The sequence below is a fragment of the Epinephelus fuscoguttatus genome, linkage group LG9, assembly GCF_011397635.1.
Source record: "Epinephelus fuscoguttatus linkage group LG9, E.fuscoguttatus.final_Chr_v1".
Classification (NCBI taxonomy): domain Eukaryota; kingdom Metazoa; phylum Chordata; class Actinopteri; order Perciformes; family Serranidae; genus Epinephelus; species Epinephelus fuscoguttatus.
The window spans coordinates 37,888,856-37,916,699 of NC_064760.1; the positions used below are offsets into that span (position 1 = coordinate 37,888,856).

General features: G+C 39.3%; 1 protein-coding gene across 2 annotated transcripts in view; it reads left to right on the plus strand.

Moving 5' to 3' along the window:
* aff2 (AF4/FMR2 family, member 2) overlaps positions 1-27,844 on the plus strand; it is a 228,876-nt gene that overhangs the window by 37,983 nt on the left and 163,049 nt on the right. For both annotated transcript variants that reach the window (XM_049585826.1, XM_049585825.1), the window contains exon 2: positions 21,712-21,832. In XM_049585826.1, coding sequence (XP_049441783.1) covers positions 21,712-21,832 — 121 coding nt within the window. The remainder of the gene's footprint in view (positions 1-21,711; positions 21,833-27,844) is intronic.

A 27,844-nucleotide genomic window follows, 5' to 3' on the forward strand; every position in this document is an offset into this window, starting at 1 on the left:
AGTACCACCGTGTAGCGTGTACCAGGCATAATGCAAGTCCTGAGTCTGAAATATGTCTGTCAGCGAGTCCTCCTCCACCTACTCAGACTCCACCGTAGACAACGGCAGCATTTCTCCGACCACGTAGCGAGCCACAAGCTCCGTGGCTTCTTTCAGACTGATAGGTTTAACGTTATCTCCGTTATTAGGACCAAAAGACAGCCGTTGCTGTTTCGGAGCTGAAGGACCAGCGTTCTAAAAGTAACGGAAGTAACTGATGTCTTGTTTGAAAATGTATTTAAGTATTTGATTACTCAAACAGCAACAGCGTTAGGTTACTCATTACTGCAAAAAGTAATCAAAGTACTGTAACGCGTTAACGTGTAATGCGTTATACCCAGCTCTGGTCATATTCATGTAACTTCATTCATTAGCAAAGGCTGATATGAGTTTGTTGCTTTAAAGCTGTACTGATCAATATTAACAGTTAACAACAATAGCTGTGTGTAGTGTGAAAGGTGTTACTCATATTGACGAACGCTGGCATCGTCCTGCTCATTGTTTTGGTTCTGATTCACTCTCACCGTTTTCATCAAGCCTGTTTCCAGCCACCACAACTGCAGATGAATGTTCCTCTGTCTCTGCTGGATGATGAAAATACACAACTGTATGCTAACAAGTTTGCCACATGAACATACGTCAGTGCTTATGACGCATTGCACTGCCCCCATACGATCAAATACATGAATAAATAAATGCAAGTTTAAAGAAATCATCATTAGATGATGTGACCTCTGAAATGTTCATCAGTGGCGTGTAACGAAGCAGTGTAAAACAGCACAAGTAAAGAAAACTGACTTTGTGTTGCTTACACAACAATTTCTATCTAAAGTTTGCTAACTTTACCTAACACTGATTATCAAAGCCACTGATCACACCAGACCAAGTAAGGCTGTACAACGTATCCTAATTAGTGCTCCACAAATGATCTTATGTACTTAACATAAAGTTAAACAGGTTATGTTTAGGCAAGTTAAGTTACTTTGGTTAGGTTGATGAGAAGAAACACAGTGACGACGTACCTTAAAATAACTCAAAGTTTACTTGGGTTCACACAGGTCTGAACACTGGTATGTTCTTTGTTTGACCCATCCACCTCCCCAACCTGTCTCTCTCTGTCTTTATACTATTTCCTTTTTTACTCCGATTAGTGCATTGGCTGTATGGACACAGCCTTCCCGATTACAGGCGTTATACTCAAATTACTGGCTCATTAAAACATAGCTTATATATGAATTTTGGTGCATTAGTTTCCAGGTATACTTAGAATAGTGCATGAGAACAGTTTGGGTTGTTGCAGCACTCCTGAGTGTATTAGACTGAGCAATGCTGCATAATATTTTTAACCAGAACCTCGATACTGATATTTCAACAGTTTTGAAGGGTTGACTATTGGTACTTTCACAAAATATATTACACAGTGAGATTTTTGATAGTCATCAGTAATGTTGATTTAATGGCTAAGTGGCTCAAGCAAATAATAGAACAGCCAAAACAGTCAGACAGGCACTTTACTGTAATGCAGCCTTTAAAACCAGGAGAAGAAAACACTTATGTATATATCTGAAATCTAAGATGATATTTAGTCTCATATCACAACATTGATATAATCTTACTATATCTTACTATGTAATGACGAAAACTCTGTCTGTGTGTCTGTTCCACGTTTTTCTCCTCACTGACTTGGTCAATCCATGTGAAATTTGGCACAGTGGTAGAGGGTCATGGGAGGATGGGAATGAAGCAATATTACATCAATTGCAAACTTTGAATGGGCATATCTCATGCCCCGTATGTCGTAGAGACATGAAACTTTGCACAGAGATGCCTCTCCTCATGAGGAACAAATTTGCCTGAAGAACCCATAACTTCCGGTTATATAGATTTTCTGCCATTTTGAATTTTTTGAAAAAACACTTAAAATCGATCTCTTCCTAGAAAGTTTGACCGATCTGCATGAAACTCGGTGAACATAATCTAGGGACCAATATCTAAAGTTCCCTCTTGGCAAAAGTTGGAAAACTTACTAAAACTGAGCTTCTATAAGGCAATGAATATTGCGGAGGGCGTGGCTCATCACATAAAGGTGTGTAACATCTCAAGGGTTTCACCGATCACCACGCAACTTTGTAGGCATATGACCACACATAATCTGAGGGGACCCCTCCATTATTGACCCCATCAAACAAAATGGGGGCGCTAGAGAGCAAATTTCTTATCTAGGCCTAACCGCCATATCGATTTTTACTAAACTTGGTAGATGTGTAGAACAGGACGCCTCAAGGTGACTGGAGAAATTTAACTCTAATTGGCAACTGGGTGGCGCTATAACAACAGAAAAATGCTTCAAAATGGCTAAAATGCGACCGATCACTGTGGCTCCCCCTGTGGCCCAATGTTGTTGTTCTTCTCTAATTTTTTGGTATGACTAAGTCATGGTATGGTATGCTGTACATAATCACGGAAACTGTCAGTGTGTCATTCTGTCAGTCAGTCATTCTGTCTGTCCCACGTTTTTCTACTCACTGACGTGGTCAATCTATGTGAAACTGCACATAGGCATTGAGGATTGGCATAGGTAGAAGGTGACAAAGCTACCAATGGGTATGGACTAGTATTGATATAATACTGATAAACTGCCCAGCCCTACAAACCGGTAGTCTCACTTTAAAGCTTGATCCTACAAGACTGCATGGCTTTTCTAAAAATCAAATTGGATAGTTTCTGAGGAATTTGAGAGCACTAATGTAACACTCACCATGCTTTTATCTGGTTTGTCCAATGATGACCCAGCAGGTTGTGCTGTCCTTCAATACTGTAGGCTCAAGGTGTGTTTCCTGCTGACCAATGTAAGGAGAGAACTGTCAGTCATGCTACAAACAAGCCCCTAAGTGTTCACTTCCGCAAACTTTTTTTGCTGTACACTCTGTAGACTGAAAACATTTTTCTAGATTTTTCAATATGCCTTTGAGTGAGTCACAGACAACATCACACACCCCTGGCACAAACTCAAATGTATGTATGTATGTATGTACAGTATGTGGTCATGTACACACACGTAAATGAGCCAGATTAAAACGTGAGGATTACATGGCTGCCTTTTCAATTACATTTTCAGAATCACATAATGCCTTCACTGTGAATAGCAGAGGAAGCACGGGAAATGTCAACAGCGCGAGCGACCGGTGCATTATGGAAGTGTCGGGGACACTGTCAGAGGATCCCAGCAGCATTGACAAGCATGTGACATCAGCGATAATGTCTGAGACAGAGATCATAAGCGTGATAATGGCTGTGATTACATTAGTAAAGCTATTATGTTCTAGATGACAGATCTCATTAACATATAAACAGCCTTAAACACTGCATTCACCGTGGAAATTAGCAGGCCCACACACACACACACACACACACACACACGGGCAAAAATGTATATATGCAGGGATGTAAGTGAAGGAGATTAAAGTGCAAGGATTATATGATACAGATATTAACAAACATAATATCATTAGATATGGAGACACACATATATTGTGTGTGCTGTACATTTACACACACACACACACACACACACACACACACACACACAAAAGGACGCAAAGTTCATGTCAACCTAATCTCAATTTAATTCCCCCAAAATTACCTTTTTTCTCTCTGAGTCATTTGCTGGAAATTGTGCAGACACACACAAACACACACACACACAGTGTTTATGTTCCTGTGAATACGGGGATGGTCTCTAATCTTTCTCTGTCTCTTCCTGCCCTTATGATAAACTGCCTGTCTAACATTGTTTTCTTATCGCACTGTGTGTGTATGTGTGTGTGTGTGTGTGTGTGTGTGTGTGTGTGTCTTTGTGCATGCAGGCTTGTAGCATGGATGCGTATGGGTTTGTGCAACTGTGTGCCAAGTGTGTACGAGTGCATGAACACCTCCTAATGGGTGTTTTTGAGAGGGATACTGCATGAGTGTGTGTGTGTGTGTGTGTGCACGTCTGTTTGTTTTAGCCAGACTATGTCTCCAGAGCTCAGCTCTCAGAGCATTCGGAGGCAAACATTAACGTCACCAGATGCCTCGTTCTGACTCCCTCTCTCTGTCTTTCCCTTTCTGCCCCCCCTCCTCTCTCTCTCCATCTTTTGTCCTTCTCCTTCTAACCTGTTATCTGATAATTTACCGTGTCTCTCTCTCCCGCTCTGATTTCACAGAATACAGGATGTAGTTAAGTGTGTTCATTCATTATCTAATTAACTAATTTACCAAGCACTAATTCTTTCTCATCAGCTAATAGTCTGCAGATTAAGTATGGACGTGTGTGTGCGTAGGGGAGGGGGTTGCTTTTTGAGTGTGTGTTAAATTATTAACCCCTCATTATCAGGTGAAAGTCAGAAGATAAAGAAAGCCCTTATCACTGATCTGGCTAATCAGGAGGTAATCAGTTTTCCTTTCACAAGGCAACAGTGAGCAATCAGGTTTTCCTTCACACCATCATTTATGATTTTGTGTCATTTGCCGTGTTGGCAGCTGCAGAGACAACCTCTAGCCTTTTACACCTTCCTGTCAAATAATCACCATGACACATTTCAGTGTTAGGGATACAGTGTCATTGTTGCCACTGCACTCATTTTCCCCAGTGATCCACATCACGTCACGCAACGTCATGTTTTTTTCTTTTCTCATTTTTATTTATTTATTTTGTCTGAGCAGTTTAGAAGTCACTGGGCGCACTGCCACATGTCAACACCCTTCAGGCAGACTTGGGAGTTACACATCAAAGGCAGAGTGGAAAGAAATCTTGAAATCTGATGATGGGAAGCAGCCCTCTGTAGCGTCAAAACATCACCACTGCTGGGTGTAATCAGAGTTTACTGAGAGCCTGTGAGGAAACAACGGTGGAGGCAGAGGATACTGTGGAGGAGTCCACTGAAAATGTTTGTGTCTGTGGTAATTTACCAATAACTACTGGTAAATATAATAAATCTATAGGTAAAACAGATGTTTCTAGTCTATACATTATTTTGTTCTTCACACTGATCATGTATCCACGATGTAGGTTTAAAACTACACTTTAAATTTCAGGTTGCAATGAGGGTTGCAACTAACAATATTTTTGTGTGTGAGCCCAAAACCCAAAGATGTTAAATATATAATGATACAAAAAAACACAAGCTGCAAATCCTCATAGTTAAGAAGCTGGAAACAGGGAAAGCTCAGGGGGAAGGAGAAGCAGAAGAGGGGAAGGGTCATATTTTTTTGTTTTTGTTTAAAAAGAGGTTTGTGCAGCTTTTTTTGATGGCAAGCAGGTGGCCATTTTTTCTATCTATCTATCTATCTATCTATCTATCTATCTATCTATCTATCTATCTATCTATCTATCTATCTATCTATCTATTTTCAGTAACATTCTATAATAACTATAATTACAAAATGGTAAATTGGTAGTAAATTAAAGTTTTGTTTATAGTTATTTTACTGTTAACAAACAAGGAAATGATAATTTATAATGTTAACAAGTTTTTTTAAGGCTGTCATTTATGTTATTTTAACAATTTATTGTTGCACACGTTACATTATTTCCTATACTATATTAAGTATTTGTTAATGACTACCAAACAGTTTGTACGTTTTTAAGAAATTCTTTGAATAACATCTAATGGCACAGACAGGTGGACCAGATATTTGTAGTACTTTGTTAATAGTTAATTACTGGTTTGTAAACCATCTATAAACATTATTTGACTGGCTATTATAAAGTCGCAACTGTATAATACCTTGTTATAGTTATTTTAAAGTGCTCCTATTTTTATTTTCTTTCATTAAATTTTATGGTAGCCTTCCCTTGTTGAGTTTATTGTGATGAGAACATGCATGGCTCATGTATGACAGACATTCAGACATCTGATGTTGTTTATATGAGGCCACAGCATCATTTGGTGTTATTCATATTTGTTTTATTATTAGAATATATTGGTATTAATGTTTAAACTCAGGAACATATCTTTAAAGGTACCATGTAGAGTTTTTGGCCACTAGTAGCGTGCATATTGCACCTTTTTGGATTGAATGAGAGTTCTTCTTTGAACACAGGCATATTTCTGAGGTGGCAGTCCATCACAAGGGCTCTTTCTCCACCAAAGAGGGCTCACCCTCTCTATGGTCCCCCCACCTCACAGCCACCAGTGCAACCACACTGCCTGCACTGTCTATATTCACACCCCTGCTGGCAATACACATTCCTGGTGCAGATTTTACAATATTCAGCGCATCAAATAACAAAATATTGTTAAAAATTGGCTTTGCTGTTGTGTTATGAAGAAAGAAATCTATTCAGCATGATCATTAGACAGTGCATTATGATGAGAAACGCTGAATATAAAGAAAGCTACACAGGGCGTCTTTGAGTTTTTAAGATTTGTGAAATAAATTATACCTGACTCAATTCTATCATGATGGGGAGGACCAAGCTTTTCCAAAAATCAACACATGAGGTCCGGCCCCCCCTCCTCACCTAAGCAGTTTTGCTTAATAAAATAACACAAACAGTTGATTGATCATGGAAACTGTTGTTGATTGACTAATCACTTTAACTCCAGTTTCTCTGATCTGCATACAACTTTAATGATAGTAGTTTTACTCTTGGATAGCTTTCTGCAAATTTAATAAATAACTGAACTGAATAATGCTTTAAAATCTCTTCTACAATCCTGTGTTTAATAGTTGTATATAACGCATGCTCTCTTGTAGTGTAATAAAAAAGTACAGTATGTGGACACAGAAATAGTTTATAGTGACAGAGCTCTCAAGGGCACATACAGTATGGTCTTGCGGGTACATTTACTTCAGATGCCTGCAGTATATGTAACTGCAAAGCATGGACATTATGACAAAAAATGGCCTTGCCCTGTACTATTTGAAAACTGAAACTATCCTGTTATACAAATCTATATTAGTTAATTAATGTCACAATTTATCTGAGTAAAATGTCGACATATTCAGCCTGTTGTGTTCTACCATCAGCACCACAGTCATTCAAAGGTAAAGTCAGGTTTCTCCATCACAGTGAAAGACACCTTTCTCCACTGCACATCAGTGCCTTTTATTTATTTTGTTATATGTATTTTATTTTATTTTTTATTTTTTACAAAAGTTGTGAAAATCCTTTACCACATTTCATCTGGTATTTGTCAGCAGCACCTAATTAATAAAAGGAAGTACATGTTCCATTATTAATGAAAACAGTATGAATCTTCGCACCTTAGCTGTGAAGTATCACACATCTGATAATGCTCCTCTTGTATTCTCAAAGAAGAATAGGTCATCATCACCGATGTACAATGGGACTGAGCTGAGAAGATTTCAGAGAAACTTTTAGAAATGATCACTTTCGTCTACCACTAGAAAAGAGTGAAAAACATCTACCATACACATCTGGGATACATTAAAGCCAGATAATTCAAATTGTTGATATGGTCTTAGAGGCTATGTTATTATGAATTTGATCCTTGTACAAAGAGCAGTGAGGGGCCGTTTCAGACATTCACAATGAATTCTGGGGCGTGACGGCCAGAGCAAGATGAGATGAGATGGCGTGAGAACGGCCTCTAGAGTCACTAGAGTCCGTGTTTGCTCTGACAATGATTCTGCTCAAAAGTGTTTGCACTCAGAAATGTGCCTGAGTGGCCTGTTTTCATTGTATCACACTCACTTCAACATCTCTCTCTCTCTCTCTCTCTCTCTGTCTCTCTCTCTCTCTCTCATTGTTGCTTTTTCTCTCGCTCTCTTTAATCCTTTGTTTCACTGGGCTCCAAAAGCCATTATGTTAGAGTACCTAAAACCAAAGAGGGACATGATTTAATACACGCAAACACACACTCTTATGCACATCTATTTTTAGCAGTGTGTTAATATATAATTATTCTTATTTTCCCATGTTGCAAAGACACTATAGAGAACTGAGGAATTACTGCAAATGTGACACATCAGACACTTCATCAGATACTTCATACATTGATTTTAAAGAAGCCTGATCAAATCACAACTTCTCTTAGTTAATGGAATAAGAATTGAATTTGAAACCAAACCTCTTATCTCAAACAGTTTCAACTATACTGATAATTAGAAACGCTGTAAAGTAAAACATCCTAATAAGTATTCAAGTAAAGCACAAGTACTTTAAGCGACCCTGTGGAGTTAGACTTCAACATGAGCTGTAAAAACTGTGTTGAATCATTTCCTTCCTCATAAAACAAGACAAAGCTATTTTTTATAAATATTTTGAGACCATGTTCAGCTACCTGTCTCCTTCTTCCTTGCCTTTGTTGGCATATTGCTTTGTTTCTGGCGAGTCACTGCCACTATCTGCTTATCAGTGGAAAAAAAGTAAAACCATCAACATCTCTCCATCCAGTTCTATTTCTTTCACCCTTACTTTTATAGTTTCAGGTTGTGTTCTTACTGAAGTTTCTCTGTACTTTGTTCTCTGACTGTCCAGCTACCATTAGTCCACGTGAGCAAAGATGGGACTTGATAAAAATGCTGATACACTCATTAAAGTTAACGAGTAGCAGTGAGTGCTTGGCCGACTTTTTTGCCTCGAGTCTTGCCTTTCTGCACACAAGCTGCCCTGTCTCACCGCCGGAGGATGACAGTGTGCAGCCTGAAAGGAATACTCACAGATACTACTCAGGGTAAAGGGTTTGCGAACTACCTTTTGTGTGTTTCAAAAAATAACAATTGATAATCTACATATTAATTCTCAGTTACTATTGTCCTAGAAGAGATCTAAATACAAAATTATCTATGGATATATCTATTATCTGTAGATTAAGAATCAGATATCAGATATCAGATATAAGGAAACTTAAAATGATTTTAAATAGGGGAACAATATTGAGGTTTCCATAGCATTTCTAGTTTTTCTTGTACCACTACAACTATGGAAAACACAAAAAAACAATTTTAGAATAATTTGTTATTTGCTTGATTGATTGAAATGTATTATTTTTTACCCCCCGCTGCCCAGCTTTGGAGACTAAATGCCATCTTTTGATTCAGACTTAATGTTCACTGTGATTGTTTGTTCAGAAGTTTTCCTGCAGTCAGATTTTATTTCCCCCCAAACCCCAACTTGTCAAATACCACCACTCAACCCTCGGCGTCAGGCTCTGACACACTGTGGCACCTTTAGCATCAATATAAGAAGCACTGGGTGCAAATGTTCTTTTCCTTGGATGGCAAAGACATGAACCACCCTACTTTCTCTTTGATTGGCTGGTGCTTATCACTTATGTTGGTTTGGTTGCTTAGTTTTAGGCAAGAGAAGTGCAACTGGTTAGGTTTAGGGTAAGAATGTTAGGGTTAGCCAATAAGAGGCAGCGTAGGATGGGTCATGGCTTCACAATCCTGGGAAAAATACATTTGCACACCAGGCAATGTAATTTTTGGATGCTCCAGCAACTGCCGTGATATAAAGAGTGAGGCAGTCCACACAGGGCGGATGGATCAAACAAATTCCGGACTTTCACCCAGAAAACTGCTGTTGTTGTCCTGTGTGAAACCAAAAGTTAGCAGAGTTATTTTAATGATAATGTAGCGTAATATGCTAGTATGTCTAGAATACTATGCTAGTGACATGTCATGTGATGTATGTGACGTATGCCACGTGATCTTATGTTAAGTTTGTAACAAACCATGATGTTCTTCGCTAAACCTAACCAAGTAGTTTTGTTGCCTAAACCTAAGGAAGGACATTGGAAGTTTTTGAAACAAGACTCTATCTCTGTAATGAGCAGAAACTACTGTGGTGCGGAAGTTTATGTTGAAAAGAAACTGCATATAACAAGCATAAATTGATAAACTGTCCCTGGGTGTCCAAAAGTGACGCTGGACGGCGACCTCGAGCGTCAGTTTGATGCATAGAGTCACTGACCAAGCATCACTATTTGATGAGTTGGGAGTGAGGATGTGTTGCCCACACCATCGATGAACCAATTGTACAGACATTAGCTTTAGCTAGCTGTCTGTACACACAGACCGTGTGTGTTTAGGTATCAGCTCAGATTCTGACTGATCTCAGAACTCACCAGGAACTCCAGTGCAAATTCACATCTACATGCATCTTTGCAATGACTTAAACAACTCTAAAATTGACTGTGTGATCAGTGTCTTAGTGGATTACACACCTCAAGCAAGTTTACAGAGTCACCTGATTAATTTCCACATTTGACAGAAAAAAATGTAACCCAGTGGCTAAAATACACCTGAAAGTCTAAACCCTAGCATGGTTAGTTGTGATGTAAGACTTACAGGATTTGTGGTAAATTGGCCATAACTTTTGAAACACTGGCATTATCCTTCAAGGATGTTACACAGCTTTACATCTAGTAGTACTTTCTTATAACCTCTGATGTTTTTGTGTTTCTGAAAGAAAGGGATTAGAAGCCTTTTTCCGTATTGAGCGGATTTGAGATCACTGTTCTAGGTACAAACAACAGACAAGAAATAAACACAAAGAAAATATGTACATATGTAAATGAGAGAATATACTGTGTGATTTCTTTATGTTTGTGTGTCATTGTTATCGCTCCCACGGTATGATGTGACACACACAAAGCTGCACAGTCCCCTCATATCCCTGCACTGTCCTCGCTCCCGGTCTATTTATCTATCCATCAGTGTCAGACACACAGGCTTGTGTGATGTGCATTAAAACAAAGCCGGAAGGTAACAATGTGTTTGAAGGCTGTGTCTCATTATAATACCTGCTTTCATGTCAAACACACACAGAGACACAAAGCAGTGATTTTTGATATCCTCCTTCTTACCATCCACATACAGAAACCTAAAGGCTGTACATTCTCCTACTGATGGCATTCTGGATCTTCTTCTTCTCCTCCGTCTATCCAGGAATGCCTGCTGATATTCCTCTGATGTCTAATGCTGTCTGAATGAACACACAAACCAGAAAACACACACAAACACGCACCAAATGCGTCGTTGAACTGACACTTCAAACAAAGCTTTTGTCTGCTGCCTGACAGCTATTCCTCTCTCCTTCCCCCTCTCCTCCTCTTCCTCCTCCTCTCATTATCCCCCTCACTTCTCCCTGTCATTCCAAAACACTCACTCTACCCCCTCATCCCCTCGCTCTCTCTCCCACACACACACACGCACACACGCACACACACACACTCCGCAAATGCATTCAAGGGTTTATTCCTAATTGAGCTGCCTGGTTAAATGCAGGTTAAATAAAATACAAAGATTGAAAATATGAAGGTCTTTTTATAACACCACTTGAGCTAAAGCTATAATATTCAGCAGTGTTTTATTGTAAAAGAAATAGATTAATAAAATGATTAATTTTAAAGCAAAGTGTCATAATGACTCCATTACTGGCAGAGGTGTCACTAATAAAAGCGTGGGTTAAACTTTGGAGCCACATAAAAACAATCACTCATCAGTTTTGCCTGTTTTCTGAACATGAACAAAGCACCACTGTGTTCACTGAAAGGAGGATTTTACACTTTCTGGTACAAAAACTCACTTTAAGGGGTCCATTTTCTTTTAGTGCAAGTATTGAGTTTACCCAATCTTGGCGAAGTAAAGAGGGTATGCTGAGTTTAACTGACTGGCAGTGCGTTTGAGATTGGGTAATTTCGGTTTGACACTTGTGTTAAGGAATTGACCATTTACAGTTAATGGTTTTACAGTTAGATTTGGTGGGAAAGCTCTAACAATCAAAGCTGCAACCATGAGTCTACTGGAAGGACGAATCCCCCTAATAAACACATACATTTATATTAAATCTTAAATTAGCTTTATTATTAAAAATGCCCCCTAAGGCTGTACACCTGCATGGATATGATTGGAAGGTAGCACTCTGCTGGTATCTATGAAGCTGTGAATGAGCCAGTGATTGTGAAGCATGAATAAAGCAGCTGATGCCAATCAGCTAATGCAAGCGTGACATCAGTGCTCTTCCTGAGCTCATGCTATGCTACATAATGTTTTCATTTGTTTACACGGTCACTAAATCTTTGTTGTAGGTCTACATGAGCAAATAGAAGACTGTTGCCAGTTGTCTTGTCACAGCGGGGTGACCTCAGCCTGTTGTAATGACTGAGATAATTTGCTAAATAAGATGTGGAAAAATTAATAGGCATAGGTCTGAGGTAATGCTAGTACTATTGAGAGCCTGTCATCAGGAAGTAATTAGTTCACTGCAAAATAGATGGATAGATACAGGAATGTTATGTCTTGGGGTAGAACCTTTTCCAGGAGTTTTACCAGCGGTGACAACATCGAGACTGCTAGGATTGTGTTCACCTCGTGAGTCTGTGTGTGTGTGGAGGGTGTGTCATCATGGCAAAATGTGGTCCTAGTGACACCTATTGTTGTAGCAACTACTACAGAAGCAGTTTGAGTATTTTGACAGGTGTTTATATGTCAGTCTGTCTATGTTTGTATTTTGTCAACTTGATAATGTTGCAGCTGTGCTAGATGGGGTTAGGAAACTTAACAGGTGTGTAGCTAGATCACAATGAAGGCCAAGTTTGAAGATAAGTGTGGTCCAAGCAAGGGTGCCAAAAGAAGGAAGCATAAGTTTTAAATGTGAGGAACATTAAAAAACACATTATCATATAATCAATGTTTTGAAGGAATTATAATGATTATTATCATTATTAAGTACCATTGGTCCATTAGTCCCAGATAAGACTATAAAAAGCCTTGGATGATATTGTGTGTGTTCAGCTTCTGAATGGCTGACGTACTGCTTTTAGATGCCTTGACCATCCAGGTCTTATGCAGAGAGCATGTTTCTTGGAGGTCACTCAGATCCATCTGATGAGATGCATGAATGACTGCTGAGCTGTTTCAAATTGCCCCAATTTAGTCAGACCATGCCGATCAAATCCCATGCCTTTACACTTGCATCTCTCCAATTCTTGGGCATGTGCCAGAATGGCACCATACCTGCCCTTATTCAGTATTCAGGGGGCATCATCTATGCTAATAATCAATGTCGGTCACACAACTCCAATTTATGATCAAGCAGGATTCATCATTCAACTCACCTGGTAAGGGCAGATTTGGGTGGTAATGAAACTTTGGTGCATCTGGAGTTGACTTCTGTTATTTTTTCTTCTCTTGTTTTTTCTCTTAACAGAAAACTAAGAGAAAATATAAAAGAAATATAGGCCTAGGTAAAAAAGTCTGCATGAGGCCCAGTGTCACATGACAAGCATAAGGTTGCAATACAATTCTGGGGCACTCAGAGTGACCTGTAACACTGGGTGTTACATGTCACTCAATTTAAGCAAGGATGTTCTTCTTTCAAGAACAATCCATCACTTTGAATAAGGAAAAAAATATTCTGTATTTTGAAAGTCAGTGATTTGTACAGAGCCAACGTTCTATGATCCTTTCAGGAGCTTAAAGATGACTTTTGCAATTATTTGGTGACAATTTAAGAGCAGTATAAAGAATTTTTGGGGGTTATTTTAAGTAAGAAGGAGAACAAATTATTACCCTATTTACATTTGTCTAGAACTGCACAATCACCTTTTTGAAAAAAATAAAATTATGGAAAACACTGTGTGGTAACTGTGAACGATGTATACCCACATATCATCATAGATGAGTATATATGGAATATTATATAATGGCTGATGGGTGACAGGTGGTCACTTAGAGAGGCTGTAGGCAAATTTACACACGAAATTACGCAAAGGTATTATCATATGCTAGTTAGACCTTTTGATAATGGGACTCATGGATGACAGTTACTGTTGGAGGTGCTGAAAGGATGCAGGTACTTTTCTTTCATTTAATGTGGGGCTGTTTCTCCTCTTTGAAAAGTAATTGTCAGAAGTAAAAGTAGTGGTTTCATTGCCAGAGTCTCTTCAGCTGTGCCTATTAGGAGACAGGTCTCTCCTACCACCAGTTGTATCCAAACAAATATATGGACTTGCACTGGCAGGCTTTATTGGCACATCAAGGATTGTTCTCTGCCATTGAAGGAGTCAGAGATAGAATGTTTTTGATAAATAGTAAAACCTAATGATGGACACTATCTACTTTGAATCCCTTATTGCGAGGGTTAACAACGAGCCAAAAGTTTGATAAAGTTTGGTCTTACTTTTTATGTGTATAAAGAAACAACAACAGAAGGAAAATAGTTCTATTCTTTTTATAACCAACGCGTGCTACCACATTTATTTGGTATTTTATTTATACCTGTGCCCCCTTTTTGTCTTTTTTTCTCTCCTTAGTTTATCGGTTTGTCATATTTTAGTTGGTTGTTGGATTAGCTACTATGTGTGCCTAGATTTGTTTTTAGTCTGATTTTTATTACGTGTTCTTCACTGATTTACTTTGAACAGGTCTACTGGGCCCAGTAGACCCAGGGGCCCAAGGTGTCAGAGCTCTCCCCTGGCTTGCACCTACGATATATAATTGGAAGAGACATGTACCAATCAGGAAGAGACTCAAAATGACCATAAAGAGACACAAAACGACTTCACAGAGATGCAAATTAGCTGCAGAGATTTACAAAGACATTGTTAAAGAACCACAAAGGGACACAAAATGACTAAAAAGAGATACAAAGCAATTACAAAGAGACTCAAAATGACTACAAAGAGACACAAAAGAATTTAACGACTGTACCTGCTCGGTTTCAAGTGAAAAACTCATATTTGGTGTGAAAAGTCTTCACAACGCATAGTGACGACTGGATTCCATTTGGCTGCTTTGGTTTTTTGGGTTCTGGTATTGGCTCACTGACAAAATGTCTTCAAATGATTTAAAATATATTTCCAAGCAGCTGCCTTGAACTGTTCTGACAGTTATTCCCATAAGACACAAATGCAGCGTGAGTCCACAAAGTCAGGCTCCAGTTGATTTTCAATGAAGCAGCTCCAGAAACTCTCATGATGACATACGCAGACTGGAGCCTTTCTTCCTGCTGATGACTGAACACACAAACTGAAACGTGTTCAACTCAATTCGCTGACCAGCTTCAACATCTGGCTGCCGTGCGGTTTGCTGGAAACAGCTTTCAGTTTTTACTGGCACTAAATGTAAGGGTTCTGCATTATATAATTTAAGTCAATATAATAAATAAAACTAAATACCATAATTTGAGCATAGTTCTGTACACATTTTACTATAAGAACATATAAATTGGCATCTAATGGCAAACCTGTCAGTTGCACTTTTTATTAAATGTATCCTAGTACTACTTACAGCTGGAAAAAGTCTGGTTTTCCCATGATAACCCCTGTGATTAACCTTCATTCATGAAGGAGAGGAATCTGTTTTTGTACTAGGCAGCGTCCTGCTCCCACAGCCTGCTGAGTTGCAGGTTCAGTGCCTTGCTAATGGGCACACTTACCGAGGAAAGGGGGAGCATGTTACTGAAGTTCTGTGTAGTGAAAGTGAATGAGAGGGTGATGAGGCTGTGTTTCAGACATCGGTGTGTGTGTTTGTGTGTGCGTTCAGTTATCAGGGGAGCACAGCATAGCTCTGCTGAGATTAAATTCCCAGAGCTTACTCTGGCTATCAGCATTACTTCAGGACACACACACACATGCACGCACACATTAACACACAGAAGGAAAGCAGAGTGGTAGGAAAGAAAGCTGCCATCGCTACATTTTCATTCAGAGAAAATATCAACATCGACAGTATGCCCACTGCTGATATCACCACTGCTATTAATCCCCACCAAACCATCCATCTGTCTGTCCGCCTGTCCATCATCTGTCCTTATCTTCCTTCCTTTCTTTCTTTCCCTCCTTTCTTCCTTTTTTCTTTCAAAAGTGGATGTTTTACCATTATCTATCAGTAGTGCTGAAAAACTAACAGATCCAGCTGCCATCTTGTATTTATCAATGTGATACCATCAAAAACTAAATATGAGGATGAGGATCAAAACACAGATACAATTTGAATATTTATCTTTCAAAGTTGAACTGAAATTTGAATTCCTAAGTTATGATGATACTGCATCTATTGTGCATATTTGGCCATTTTTCAAAACTTCATGGAATTGAGGTCAATGCAATGCAGTTTTAAAAATGCTTGCAAATAGATGAAACACCAGCAAACTGAGGAAAGTTTTACATACATAAAACCATCATGGCTCCAAATTTTAGAATAGAAAGAGTCGGTATTGGCCATGTTTGCAGTTTTACAGACGTCTCTTTTATAATGATGGCCTGTGGGGAAATAGCTATTTGGGCCACTGGGGTTTTTTTTTTTTTTTTGCAGCAGTACCATGAATGGCCACTGGGAAAATTTTACTGCAAGGCTTAACGGCTTTTCTGAGGGCCTGGGCCTGTGTCAAAAGTGAAGAATATGATGCATTGGAGACATGACTAATCCAAAAATTAAAAAACTAACCAGGCCTGAACGGGTTAATAATACCGATGTGCCCTAACCAATCAGAGTGCAGGTGTGCAGCACATCATACTGAAAACATCATTCAAAATATTTCTCCAAAACAGTTTTTTTTTTCCCGTGAAGGCATAACCCGCCCTCCTCTGGCTTACTCTGCCTCTGATTGGTTTATCCTGATATTCTTTATCTAATCCTAACCAATCAAACTAATGAAGGTAACTAGTACTAGCCAATCAGAAGAAGAGTAGGGCGCGTCATGCACTCGGCACCTTACGGGGAAAAAAATTGCGCACTGCAGTAAATTTACGCGAGTCAGAGGTAGTCAGAGGGCATGCCGCAAAACTTTGATTTCAGAAGAAGAGAAAACAAAATTAACTTTGCCAAACATGACTTTGTTATAAGCCTGACATGTTTACTATAGAGGCTCTGCTAACTGAAACCTGCTGAGTGAAGAAGAGGAACTCCTGAATTGGTGAGTCGCGTAACGTTAATAAAGCTAATAATGCCAAATGAAATGCGCTAGCTTCGAGTAGGCAGTTTTAAGTCAGAGGGCCTGAAGCTAACATCACATTAGCAACGCTATTAGCTGACTTCAGCAATAATGTTACTTATCTGAAAGCATTGATAAAGCTGTAGGGTTGACATTGAAAAGACTAACTTGTGGAGTGTTTCATGTCTCTCTTCTTTTTCTGTGGCTGGTTAAGTCACTGAAATGTTTCATGCAGAGGCATCACCATAAATAATATATGTTATGATGAATTTTTAATCCATTGGTGTAGTGAATCAGATTGAAAATGAGAGAAATTTACTTCAGCAAAATACTGCTAAATCTTACACCAAGTAGTTCAGGGCATAAAGTAATTAATGTATTATTCTCCATGGTTGTCAAAAAGTATCATAAGTTAAAGGAAGACATTTATGTTTTGTATAGAAATTCATTTTTTGAAAAATTGGAAACTGGAAAATGTCATATGTCAAAATGTCAAATATTGCATTTTTTTAATTATGCATAGATTTGCATTTTATTTTGCTGATTTTTTGAAAATGTAATTAAAATTTGTGCTATATTTAGATGAAAACCTGACAATTGTCAGTCTGAAACTAGTACAGCCCTAGCACATCAGAAAACTTAGATATCCTCTTTGTGGCAATTTCAGTTTTACCAACTAAGTACATAAGTCAAAACAAACACAGAGAATATACAGCAAACTGATTTCTTGGCGACAAATGAAGTGTGATTGTCAATGGTTTGGTTTAGTTGAAAAAAGCTCTGAAACAATCCAAGCGGCAACAAGGACTCTGCTAGGAGAACTAAAACCCCTTGTTATGTGAACAATAAATTTCAGTTAAATCAACAATACCCCCAAAAAATATATAACATAAGGATAATGTCAAGGAGGTGGAGCGAGTTGCAGCAAGTAGAGTTAGCATGAACAGATGAGTGGAGAAATGATGAGTTACAAGTTGTAGTAGCCACCTGTACACCTGCGTGGATATGATTGAAAGGTACTGCACTATTCATTGATGTGTTAAAAGGCCGAGCGGCAGTTTAACCTGTGTGTGACAGGTAGTGTCGTACTCTGTTCATGACGCATGCTGGGAAATAAATCCTGGATGTGTTAATTACCTCATCTGACCTGATTCCCTCCGTGTGAACGTCTAGTGCGTGACAGACGAAGACGGAGACAGTGATCTGTGGCATGGGACTGCAGCACTGTGTGTGTGTGTGTGTGTGTGTGTGTGTGTGTGTGTGTACTGTACATGTGTGTGTTTGTCGTAGTGACAGCTCTGTCAGTTATCTTTTTGCACTGACAGACAATGCACATGTCAACCAGCAGTCCCAGCACACACAATGATCACGTCTACGCATACTGCTGTAACACACATGCACACACACAAACACCTAACCTGTCAATCATTTTGTCTGGTATTCCCACTGCTCCTTTTGCTCCTCCTTTCCACTCATTCTACCTTCCTCTCCCCATCCCTCCACTCTGTCTTTCATCATTCTGTTATTTTTCTTTCCTTTTTAAGAAACTGTCTGTTGCCCTGAAACTGGGTCTTTTTTTTTTCCTCCCGTGGGTCTCCGTGATTCCCCCCCCCCCCCCCCTTCTCATTGCCTCTCCACTCTTTCTCCCTCCCACTCACATCTTGCTGACAGACTAAATGTTGAAGGCAAGGTCTGCTGGAGAAATAAAGAAAGTCTCTTTTAATTGTGTTGATCGCTAATTAGCCGGCCTGTCTCATCTCTCAGTGGTGGATGTGGTAAAACAGGATGCCCTTTGTGGGGTCAGCAGGCCACAGCCTTGTGTGTAACTCGTACTCACACACACACACACGCACACACACACACACACACACACACACACACACACACACACACGTAATGCACACACATTACTTTGTACTTCTGAGATTCGAGTTTGGCTGCCAGCTTGTAGATTTCTCAGTGGAGGCTGGTGACTGAAAAAGTTTAGGAGGGCAGGGTGAATCGTTAACTGTGCAGTAAAAGGGGGTTTTCGCTAAAAATACTTGATTATGTAAGAAAATGTTCTAAAAACCTGGCGTTCACCACCCTTTCTAATCCCTACAGACCACTCTCCAGTCATTCGTAGCATTGTTTACTGTCACCTGTCTCATATTTTAAATGCCACAAGAAACAATCTTGAATCATACCCAGGAGCAATAATTCAGGCTTTGAAGACAGAAAAGCATAGTTGATAGCAGTAGTGTAGGAATGCTGAAAGATTAAAAGCAAATTTTATTGGGATCCGTCCAATGACACTGTGACAGCACATAAATGCTTCTGTCCTTTGCAGTGTGGTGTGGTTCATTGGGTACAGCATGTCATAAACACTGCTTGGATTAGGACTTCAGTTCCCACTGGGCCCACCTACGTTAAAAATGAATGCACTCATGAATGAAAGTACCCAGCTAATGGCATATGTTACATCATATTGACCTTATTATAAATAGAAAAACTGTAAGAGGGTTGCCTTTTTGAGCCCTGGCTAATATTGTAGGAACAGACAATTTACTGCTGCATTAAACAGCATGAACAATAAAGTGTGTGTTGGTTCCTCTCATAGCATGTATATAAAGATGCTTGGTCATGATTTCAGGCAATGAATTTCCTTATGCATTGCTGGACTGGTTTTGGCCTCATTCATTGTGAATGCGTTTCACTAGTATAACTCAGGCTGTAGAAAGGAATAGTTAAACATTTGTGGAAATTTGTTTTTTTTTTGTTGTTGTTGTTGTTTCTTTTTGAGAGTTACATAAGAAGATCAATACCACCTTCATGTCTTTGTGCTAACCCGGAACCAGGATATGATAAAATTAGCTTAGCATGAGGCTTGGAAGCAGGGCAACAACCCAACAGTTGTGTAGAAACAACAAATTGTGGTTCAAAGTGTAACTCCAGTATTTTTCAACCTGGACCCTATTTTCCATGTTTTTGTGTCTAAGTGACTCGAGGGAAGGACAGTTTTTTAAAAATGATTAAGTGTTAAGTGAGAGTACAAAGGCCAGTAGAGGCAAAACAGGCTACAGTGTAGACTAATCACTCAGAGCAGGTGAGCTCCTTCGAGGCTTAGATTGTTAATAAGTGTCTCATAACATTATGCAGTCCCTCCAAGATTTTGTGGACTGTTTTTGGGATTATTGTGACCAGAAATGCCCGATTTCACAGCAACTATTCTACAAAGTTCTGTGGGGGGTGGGAGGGGGGTGGGGGTGGGGGGGGGGGGGGGGGCAACTGAAAATGGCAAAAATAGTTGTCATGCTATCATGGATTTCCCACAGAATTAGAAACTATTTGTGATCGCTGATAAACAGCTGTTGCTGTTAAACGCAGAGCTGAAGGACAGTCTCTGTGATGTAATCTCATCTCTACTTGTCATACTTGTCATAAGTTAAAAAAATGTTGTTGAAATTTCATATTTAGGGGTTAGCTACATGCTGTAACTTTTTCTTGTCGGGTATAGTGATGTGCCGGGTGGATGGACATACTTGCTTTTAAACAAATAAGATAGTTACATGATCCCCATAACCCCGCTCAAATCCCCAACTTGTTTAAATTTCTGTTTGTGTATAGAAATGAGATTTGATATTTGATATTTAGGAATACTTTTTAACTTTACTTTAGACAGCCAAGCTAGCTGTTTCACCCTCCAGTCTTTATGCCAAGCTAAGCTAAATGTCTCCTGGCTCCAGCGCCATGCTGAACCCACAGACATGAGAGTGTGATATTGATCCTGTGTGTGGACAATTAGTTTTTCCCCACTATTCCTTCACATCTTAAAGACACACCAGACCTTTTGCAGCAAATAGGAAGAGTAACTTTAAATGAAACAACCTTTGCACTATTCCTCATGAGTTTTGAAATATATTAACCTTGGCTGATCTTGTTCCGACAAACAAAACTCAAAACTATTTTGTGTTTGAATCAAACTGTCTCCTGCAGATACAGATACAAGGCACAGCCAAGCTATGGGCAATTGCTTTTTGGAAACTTCTGGGTGACATAAGGGTCAGTAGTAGCATGGGATGAGCACTTTAAGGGAGTTTGAAGATCAAGCAGCCTTTACAAGTCAAATTTAAGACTGCTGGAGTTCATTCAAAAGTCTCGAGTAAAAATAACTACTTAAAGTCAGCGCTGAGCTGATTCAAAGAGACAGAAAACATTCCATATATTCTGTGAAACTGTCAGTGCAAACACTTAGGTCACCGTTTGTGTGTTTAATAGAGAAGGGATTATCAGGATATTAGTTTCAGTGGAAGACAGCATGTGTTGGAAGTGAGGTAAATGGAAACCGAATCATATCCAGAGACATGTCAGAGAGCCAGGTTTGATAAGTAGTCTATGTCTAAATATTATTAGTAATGTTAAACAAACCATTCAGCTAAATAAATCAAGTTGTATATTTTTACCTACATTGCTTATCTTCTGTTGGATTCTCCTTTTCTTGCTGTCACTTTGATACTTAAACCAGGATTCAGTGTTTCTCTCATTTGTCTTTCTCCCTTGCTTATGTGTTATGTGGAATTTGAGTCATTTTCAGACATGATTCACCCTGTTATTTCCCTTAACCAGCTACCCAGCTACTCTAATCACACAGCAGGAGAAGAATTTCAGCCAATGCTCTTTGTAGATCCAAAAAATTACTTGTTAGCAGTACTCATTAAAAACCAGTGGGTCTCATTGGTGCCAGGCAATGTGTCGGCCTCAGCAGGAGATGCTAACAAGCTTGTCTCTTTGTGTCCTTGCAGTCATCTGGAGTCGGATCGCAGCGCCCTGAAGAGGAGGGAGTGGGAGAGGAGGAACCAGGAGGTCCAACAGGATGAAGACCTGTTCTCAACTGGATTCAACTTGTTTGGAGAACCATATAAAGTAAGAATGATAATGAGTAGTTAATAAGTAGATAATTAGAGAGTTTGATGATAAGATTTATACCACTCTTTTGTCTGTGTGTGAAGTGAGCTGAGAGGTCATTATCATAGAGACAGGAAGTAAGATAAGGAATATTTACAGCATGTAACTCAACCTAAAAGAACATGTTCATTATTCAGCTGTAGAGGTGTAGGTTGGCATATTTTGTAACTTTGGAGAGAGCCATGTGAATGTTAGCCGTTTTAGCTGTTTGCTCTTGCTTCCATCTATAGCCCCATTTGGACAGGATGTATTGCGCTAGTGGAGGTGGGGTGATTTTAACCTTACAAGTATGTGGGTATTTTTTTCAGGGGACAGCCCTTTTTTCCAAAACCCCAATAATCTGAAAATGTCCCACTGGACTGAAAGCCTTTTTGTTCAACAGTCCACTAACCTGAAAACAAACATCCATTGCTCCAAAGGCCCATTGCTTTGAAAATACACAATCTCCCAAACAAGCGCACACTAATTATTATGCAGACAGATGACATTTTTTTTTCCTACCATGGTGAAGGCATGGCCTGCCCTAGTCTTGCTATTACCATAGACTGTACAAAATAATGGACTTGTGTCATCTTGTTTTTTTTTTTAACCATAAGTGGATAGGAGGCTGTGGAGAAGCAAGGGGTGGATCTGACTGAGAAGCTGAGGACACAATCTGCAGACAGCTTGGAATTTCGAAAGACTCACGCCTTCAATTATCTATAACTTTAAGCCTAATAAAAAAAAATTAAACTGGTGAAATATATAAAAATTCACTCCCGCCCAGTTGTCATTAACAAGAAAATTAGTTATAGAGACCAAAACAGTTTTTTTGTACCTGGGTGTAAGCATGTTTATTTCTGTTTTAAATTTGGGCATTTTAACATGAGAGTGTGTGGGGATCGACTGGCCTCTGGAGCCAGCCTCAAGTGGCCATTTCAGGAACTGCATTTCTTGGCTCATTTTTCATCCCTGGAGGTTGTTGCCTGGCTAATATCCTTATGTTGGTTGGGTTGGTTTGGTTTTGGCATGAGGAGTGAAACTGGTGAGGGTTAGGGTAAGAATATCAGGGTAAGTCAATGAGAGGCAGAGTAGATAGAGCGAGTCATGATTTCGCCATCGTAGGAAAAAAATATAGCGGCAGGACCGACTGATTGGAGGTCATGAATCTTTTTAACTGCAGGGAGAGTGTGTATTTTCGGAGCAATGGGTGTTTGTTTCAGGAATAATGGGATGACAAATGGGCTTTCAGTTGAACTGGACATTTTTTGACAATTGAGGTTTCGAAATAATGGGTCATCGAAACAAAGGCATGCCACCCATTTTTATAATATAATAATTACAGCCACATTTACCCACTGTTTTTCGTTTAACTCTCAGGTCCTTCTGTAATTTAAATCCTGTCTGAGATGACAACTTTTTATTTTAAAGTGGATCTCTGTAGGTTTTTTCTACTGCTTGTTTTGACTGTGTGAAATGTGTGGAATTTGACTTTTGTGTGGAAATGGAGTAAGTAAAACCTGTTTTTGCTAGTCTGATAAGTTGAAACATGCTAACACCAACTAGGGTTGTCGAAAGTATCAATACTCTGAAAAGTATCGATACTCAAACGCTGTATCCGGATACAATACTAATTTACAAAAGTATTGATACAAACAGTGCATGCCACCTCAGCACCTGTCGGGTGCGCATGACGGCTCCGACAGACATGCGCTGTGCAGGCAGCGTCTGGCAGGCACAGAGCCCTCACTGCAACCCAGCTTGTTGTTGTCGCTGTGCATGCATACACACATTTCTGTTGCTGTAATATGGCCAGGGCGGCTGCAGGAAGATCAGAGCAGTCAGTTTTGGTCAAACATGATAAAGGAAAAAGCGCTCTTTGGAAATATTTAGTGAAGTGAACACAGCACACTGCAGACAACAGGTACAGCCCCTCCCCTCACTAGCAGCTGAGCAGCTGGTGTCGCCAGCATCAAACTAAAATATAACTTCTAACGTTAATGTGGGAGCTAAGCAGAAAACTTTATCAGTCATGCCCGTCTGTAACATTAATAGACAATGTTAGTTTAACAGGACAACACAATTATGTGTGTCTGAAAAGTTATGTTAACTGTAAAGTCACAGATTGAAGCTGAAAAAACGTTTGGTTTCTCCCGTAACCCCTGGTTCTCTGATCACATAGTGAGGTAGAAACAGGAGCATCCTGAGCCTAAACTACCAACTCTATTTGATCAGCAATGAAAATATGGTGCCAATTCACCAGAAGCACAGAAAATAAACAGGGCTGTAGATTAATACATTTGTATGGACAGATCTTGTTTCTGGTTGTTATTTATTTTGGGGGGATTTTTTGTTGTTATCATTGATGTTACTGTTCTGATCTTTATTTAAAAAATTACATGCCTCTTAATTTTTTGCTGCTGTATCGAAAATGGTATCGCGTATTGAATATTTTCCTGGGTATCGATATTGAGTTTGAAATTTTAGTATCGTGACAACCCTAACACCAACACATTGACATAATTGGGAACTAATATGTCAACAGAAAATTTAAAGCCACCAGGAGAGGTAGACACCATAAAAGCTTGTCAGATTGGTTACAGGAAGGTACTGGTATTCCCTTAAGAGCCTTTTTTTAACATTTGGCTCCATTAAAGGTGTGCCAAATGAGCTATAAACAGTTCCACTTTGCAGTGTACCCATGGATATACAGACAGCTATCATTTAATTACTTGGTTACTGAAGAAAATGTATGGTTACAGAAGGTAACTGTGGATCTATGAATGAAGGTCAACACGCCACCGTATGGGTCACTCTCTCCGAGGGTGAGCCATACGGTGGCGTGTTGACCTGATATGAAATAGAACTCAAAAACACAGTGATTCTCTGGCAAGTTCTGCAGTTTTAAGGAGATTTTTAAGATTTCTAAGCAAATTTATTGAAGTTCATTTGTGATGAACATCTTAGACAATGATATCCTCAGGTAGTGTTAAGGCCCAAACATACTTGGGCGGAACATATGCGGAGCGGACTCCGCGGAGGTCTGCCCGGACTAAAAGCGGACGTCCGCAAGCCCTGTGTGCACAAAGCTCAGATTTTATGACCATACGGACTCCACTCCACGCAGCAGTGTCACACGAAAGACTGCTCGGCATGCATTTTTCACATCGCTGGGATTTTTCACGGACATTTTTACAGGAAACTACAACGCCGAAGTGCGCTCGACTACGGAAGCCCGAATGACTGCAGACATTCCTCGCGGAGTCCGCTCCGCTTACAGTACGCCCAAGTCTGTGAGCACCTTTAGTCACACCAGATGATATCATTATTGGTTTCACCTCTGTGTGTTTTGACTGAGTCACAACTTTTGACTCAAAATTCATGTCTGTGTCTTGCCTCACGTCTCTTTGAGGCTTCTGGCTTTGTCCTGCTGAATGTCCATTACAGTATAGATCCTGTAATTGTGTTTGAAATGCTGTCTGGAACAATGAGTTAAATTACAGAGGAGCATGGTAAATATTTCAATCCTCACCTTCCTCTGAAATGTTAATCCCATCTGAATGGGGCTTAAGGTAGTTTATGTGCCTTTCAGCTCTGCACATAACAACATAACTGTCTTCTCATCAAACTTATAAAGAAAGTTAATAATAATATTTCCAAGAAGACTATTTCAAAACTTTGAATCCAAAAAATAATTATTTTCAAAAGTCAAACAAACATTGACTGTCTATCAGTTTGGAGTTACGGACAAAGCGATCCTGTATGATAACATCACACACAGCACACATTCGTCTTTACAACCTGGCTGAGCTGTGATCGCTACACAGAGTGCTGCTTTCTCCACTCAGAGTGCTCTCCCGTTGCTGTTTTGGAGACAGTTTTATATTTAGCTGTTAGGTTTTGATTGATCTCCACGGGAGGAAAATGGACATACCTGACACCAGAATTTCATTTGGGGAAATGGAGTAAATTTACGACATCTTAATCAGCGAGGACGGGCCACTCTCCTCTAAAGCAGCCCCGCTTTGTGATTTAGGTTCACATGAAACAATTTTGCCTTGTACAAGCTATCAATTGAAAGGAATTGTTATTGCTTACCAGCAATTATCCAAACATTTATTTTGTAACATAATGCACTTTAATGCTGTTTTTGTGGATGATAAAGCTGATGACAGCCTGTGGATCATCACAAGCTATTGCTCTCCCTCGAGGCCAATAGTGTAATATCCTCGAGCATAAGGTTGTGCTCTGTTCTGCTCTAAGGTATTTGAGACGCCATCACTTTGTTTCTTCTTTAGCTGAAAGGGAACCAGCCATGCATGAAGTCCATGGCCACTCTCCTGCCCCGGTGTTTAAAATTGATTTTGGTTTGTTAACTCTCATTTGCTACCGCCAGGCACTTCAACACTTGGTTATGCCGCCAAGTGTATCGACCTTGGGACAGACTGGCTTTGAATCTTGACAGAATGTGTTTAACTGCTGCTGGTGTCTGAACGCAGAGGACACGGCAGCTTCGCGCTGAGATGCTGCTCGAGGTTCGGCAGCACATGAGAGGTTGTTCTCATAATGAATCTAATCCTAGGTGCCTCCATACTCCAACTAATTGTTTCCAACTAATTAATGGTGCTGAGGTCAGGTCAAGATGTGTGTATGTGTGTGTGTGTGTGTGTGTGTGTGTGTGAGGGGAGAGCAAGGATGAATGGGCTGTGTAAACTGAGATATTTCAGACAGACTGCTGCTATTTGGTTTACTCTTGAGTGAATGATGCATTTTAGCGTCTGTTTTAAGGGGTTTAAATTATTACAGTGTTTGGAGCCAAAATGAGAAGATTTTTTGTTCCCTTGTTTTCCATTTATTTTAGCATTTTACAAGTACTTGAAGAGCTAATACAGTGTGTGCTTCATCAGTTTTTCCCCCCAAAATGTTTTAAAATCTGCTCCTAAATCAAAACCTTTAATATATAATCTGTAAATTCTTAAAATTTTCAAATCTCTGCTCTGTCAGTGTGATAAGATCAAAAGTGCCAGAACAAGTGAGCATCAGGCAAAATTCACCTTGTTGACTGCCATTGCCAAATCGGCAAATAAGATGACATTCATCTATGGCAGTGGTCTGTGTTTTTCTGTTGTGTCGCTTAAATTTTGCGCTGGAAAGCAGAGCTCCAGACTAATGACTTCCCATCCTTCCAGGGACAATAGGACATTGATTTGGGACAAAGAGAGATCTTATGTTGAGTCACATTATGGCGCGCTCAATAAGAATGAGGATTGGGCAGGGGTAAATTACAAAGTTACCATGATGTGTTCAAATGTAATCTTGTAAAATGTGGTTTTTGGCAAGAAACATGAATAAATTCAGCTGTTTAAAGGAGAAATCTGTTGATGTTTTCACAGTAATATAAAATAGATATTAGAGAGGGAATTAAGATATATTACATATTGTAAAAAGGCTTTTGAAGCAGTTTTTTTTTAGAGGTCTTTCATGTGAAAGAAGGTTTTATTAGAGGTTGTTTACTAAATGTGTATGACTGAGTTTGTGCTTGTTCAAATGCAGTGTAATGAAGAACAAAATGACCTTAAAACTGCTAAGCTATTTTTTATTATGAATATTTCTTTGTTTCACTGGCACAAAAGGAGAAAATAACAAAATAACAAAATCACAACAAAACCCCCATCAGTATTGGTTATTGGCCAAATTGTTGTTTTAAATATTGCCATTGGTATCAGCCCAGAATTTCACTATCAGTGCATCCCTAGTTTTAAACCCCACTTTTTTTTTCTTTTTTTTTAAACAAAATATGGCTGCAGAATACTTCAAGGTGGACATACATAATAGTTTTGGCTTAAATAGGCTTAACTGAACAAGCCTGAAAATCTGACCAAGCTTTCTTTAAAATGCTGACCTTAAGTACTTCACATTTTTTGATGCTACACATATTTTGGTAGGTAAAAATAATATTGTTGTTCAAGGATAATCTAAAACTTATCTTAT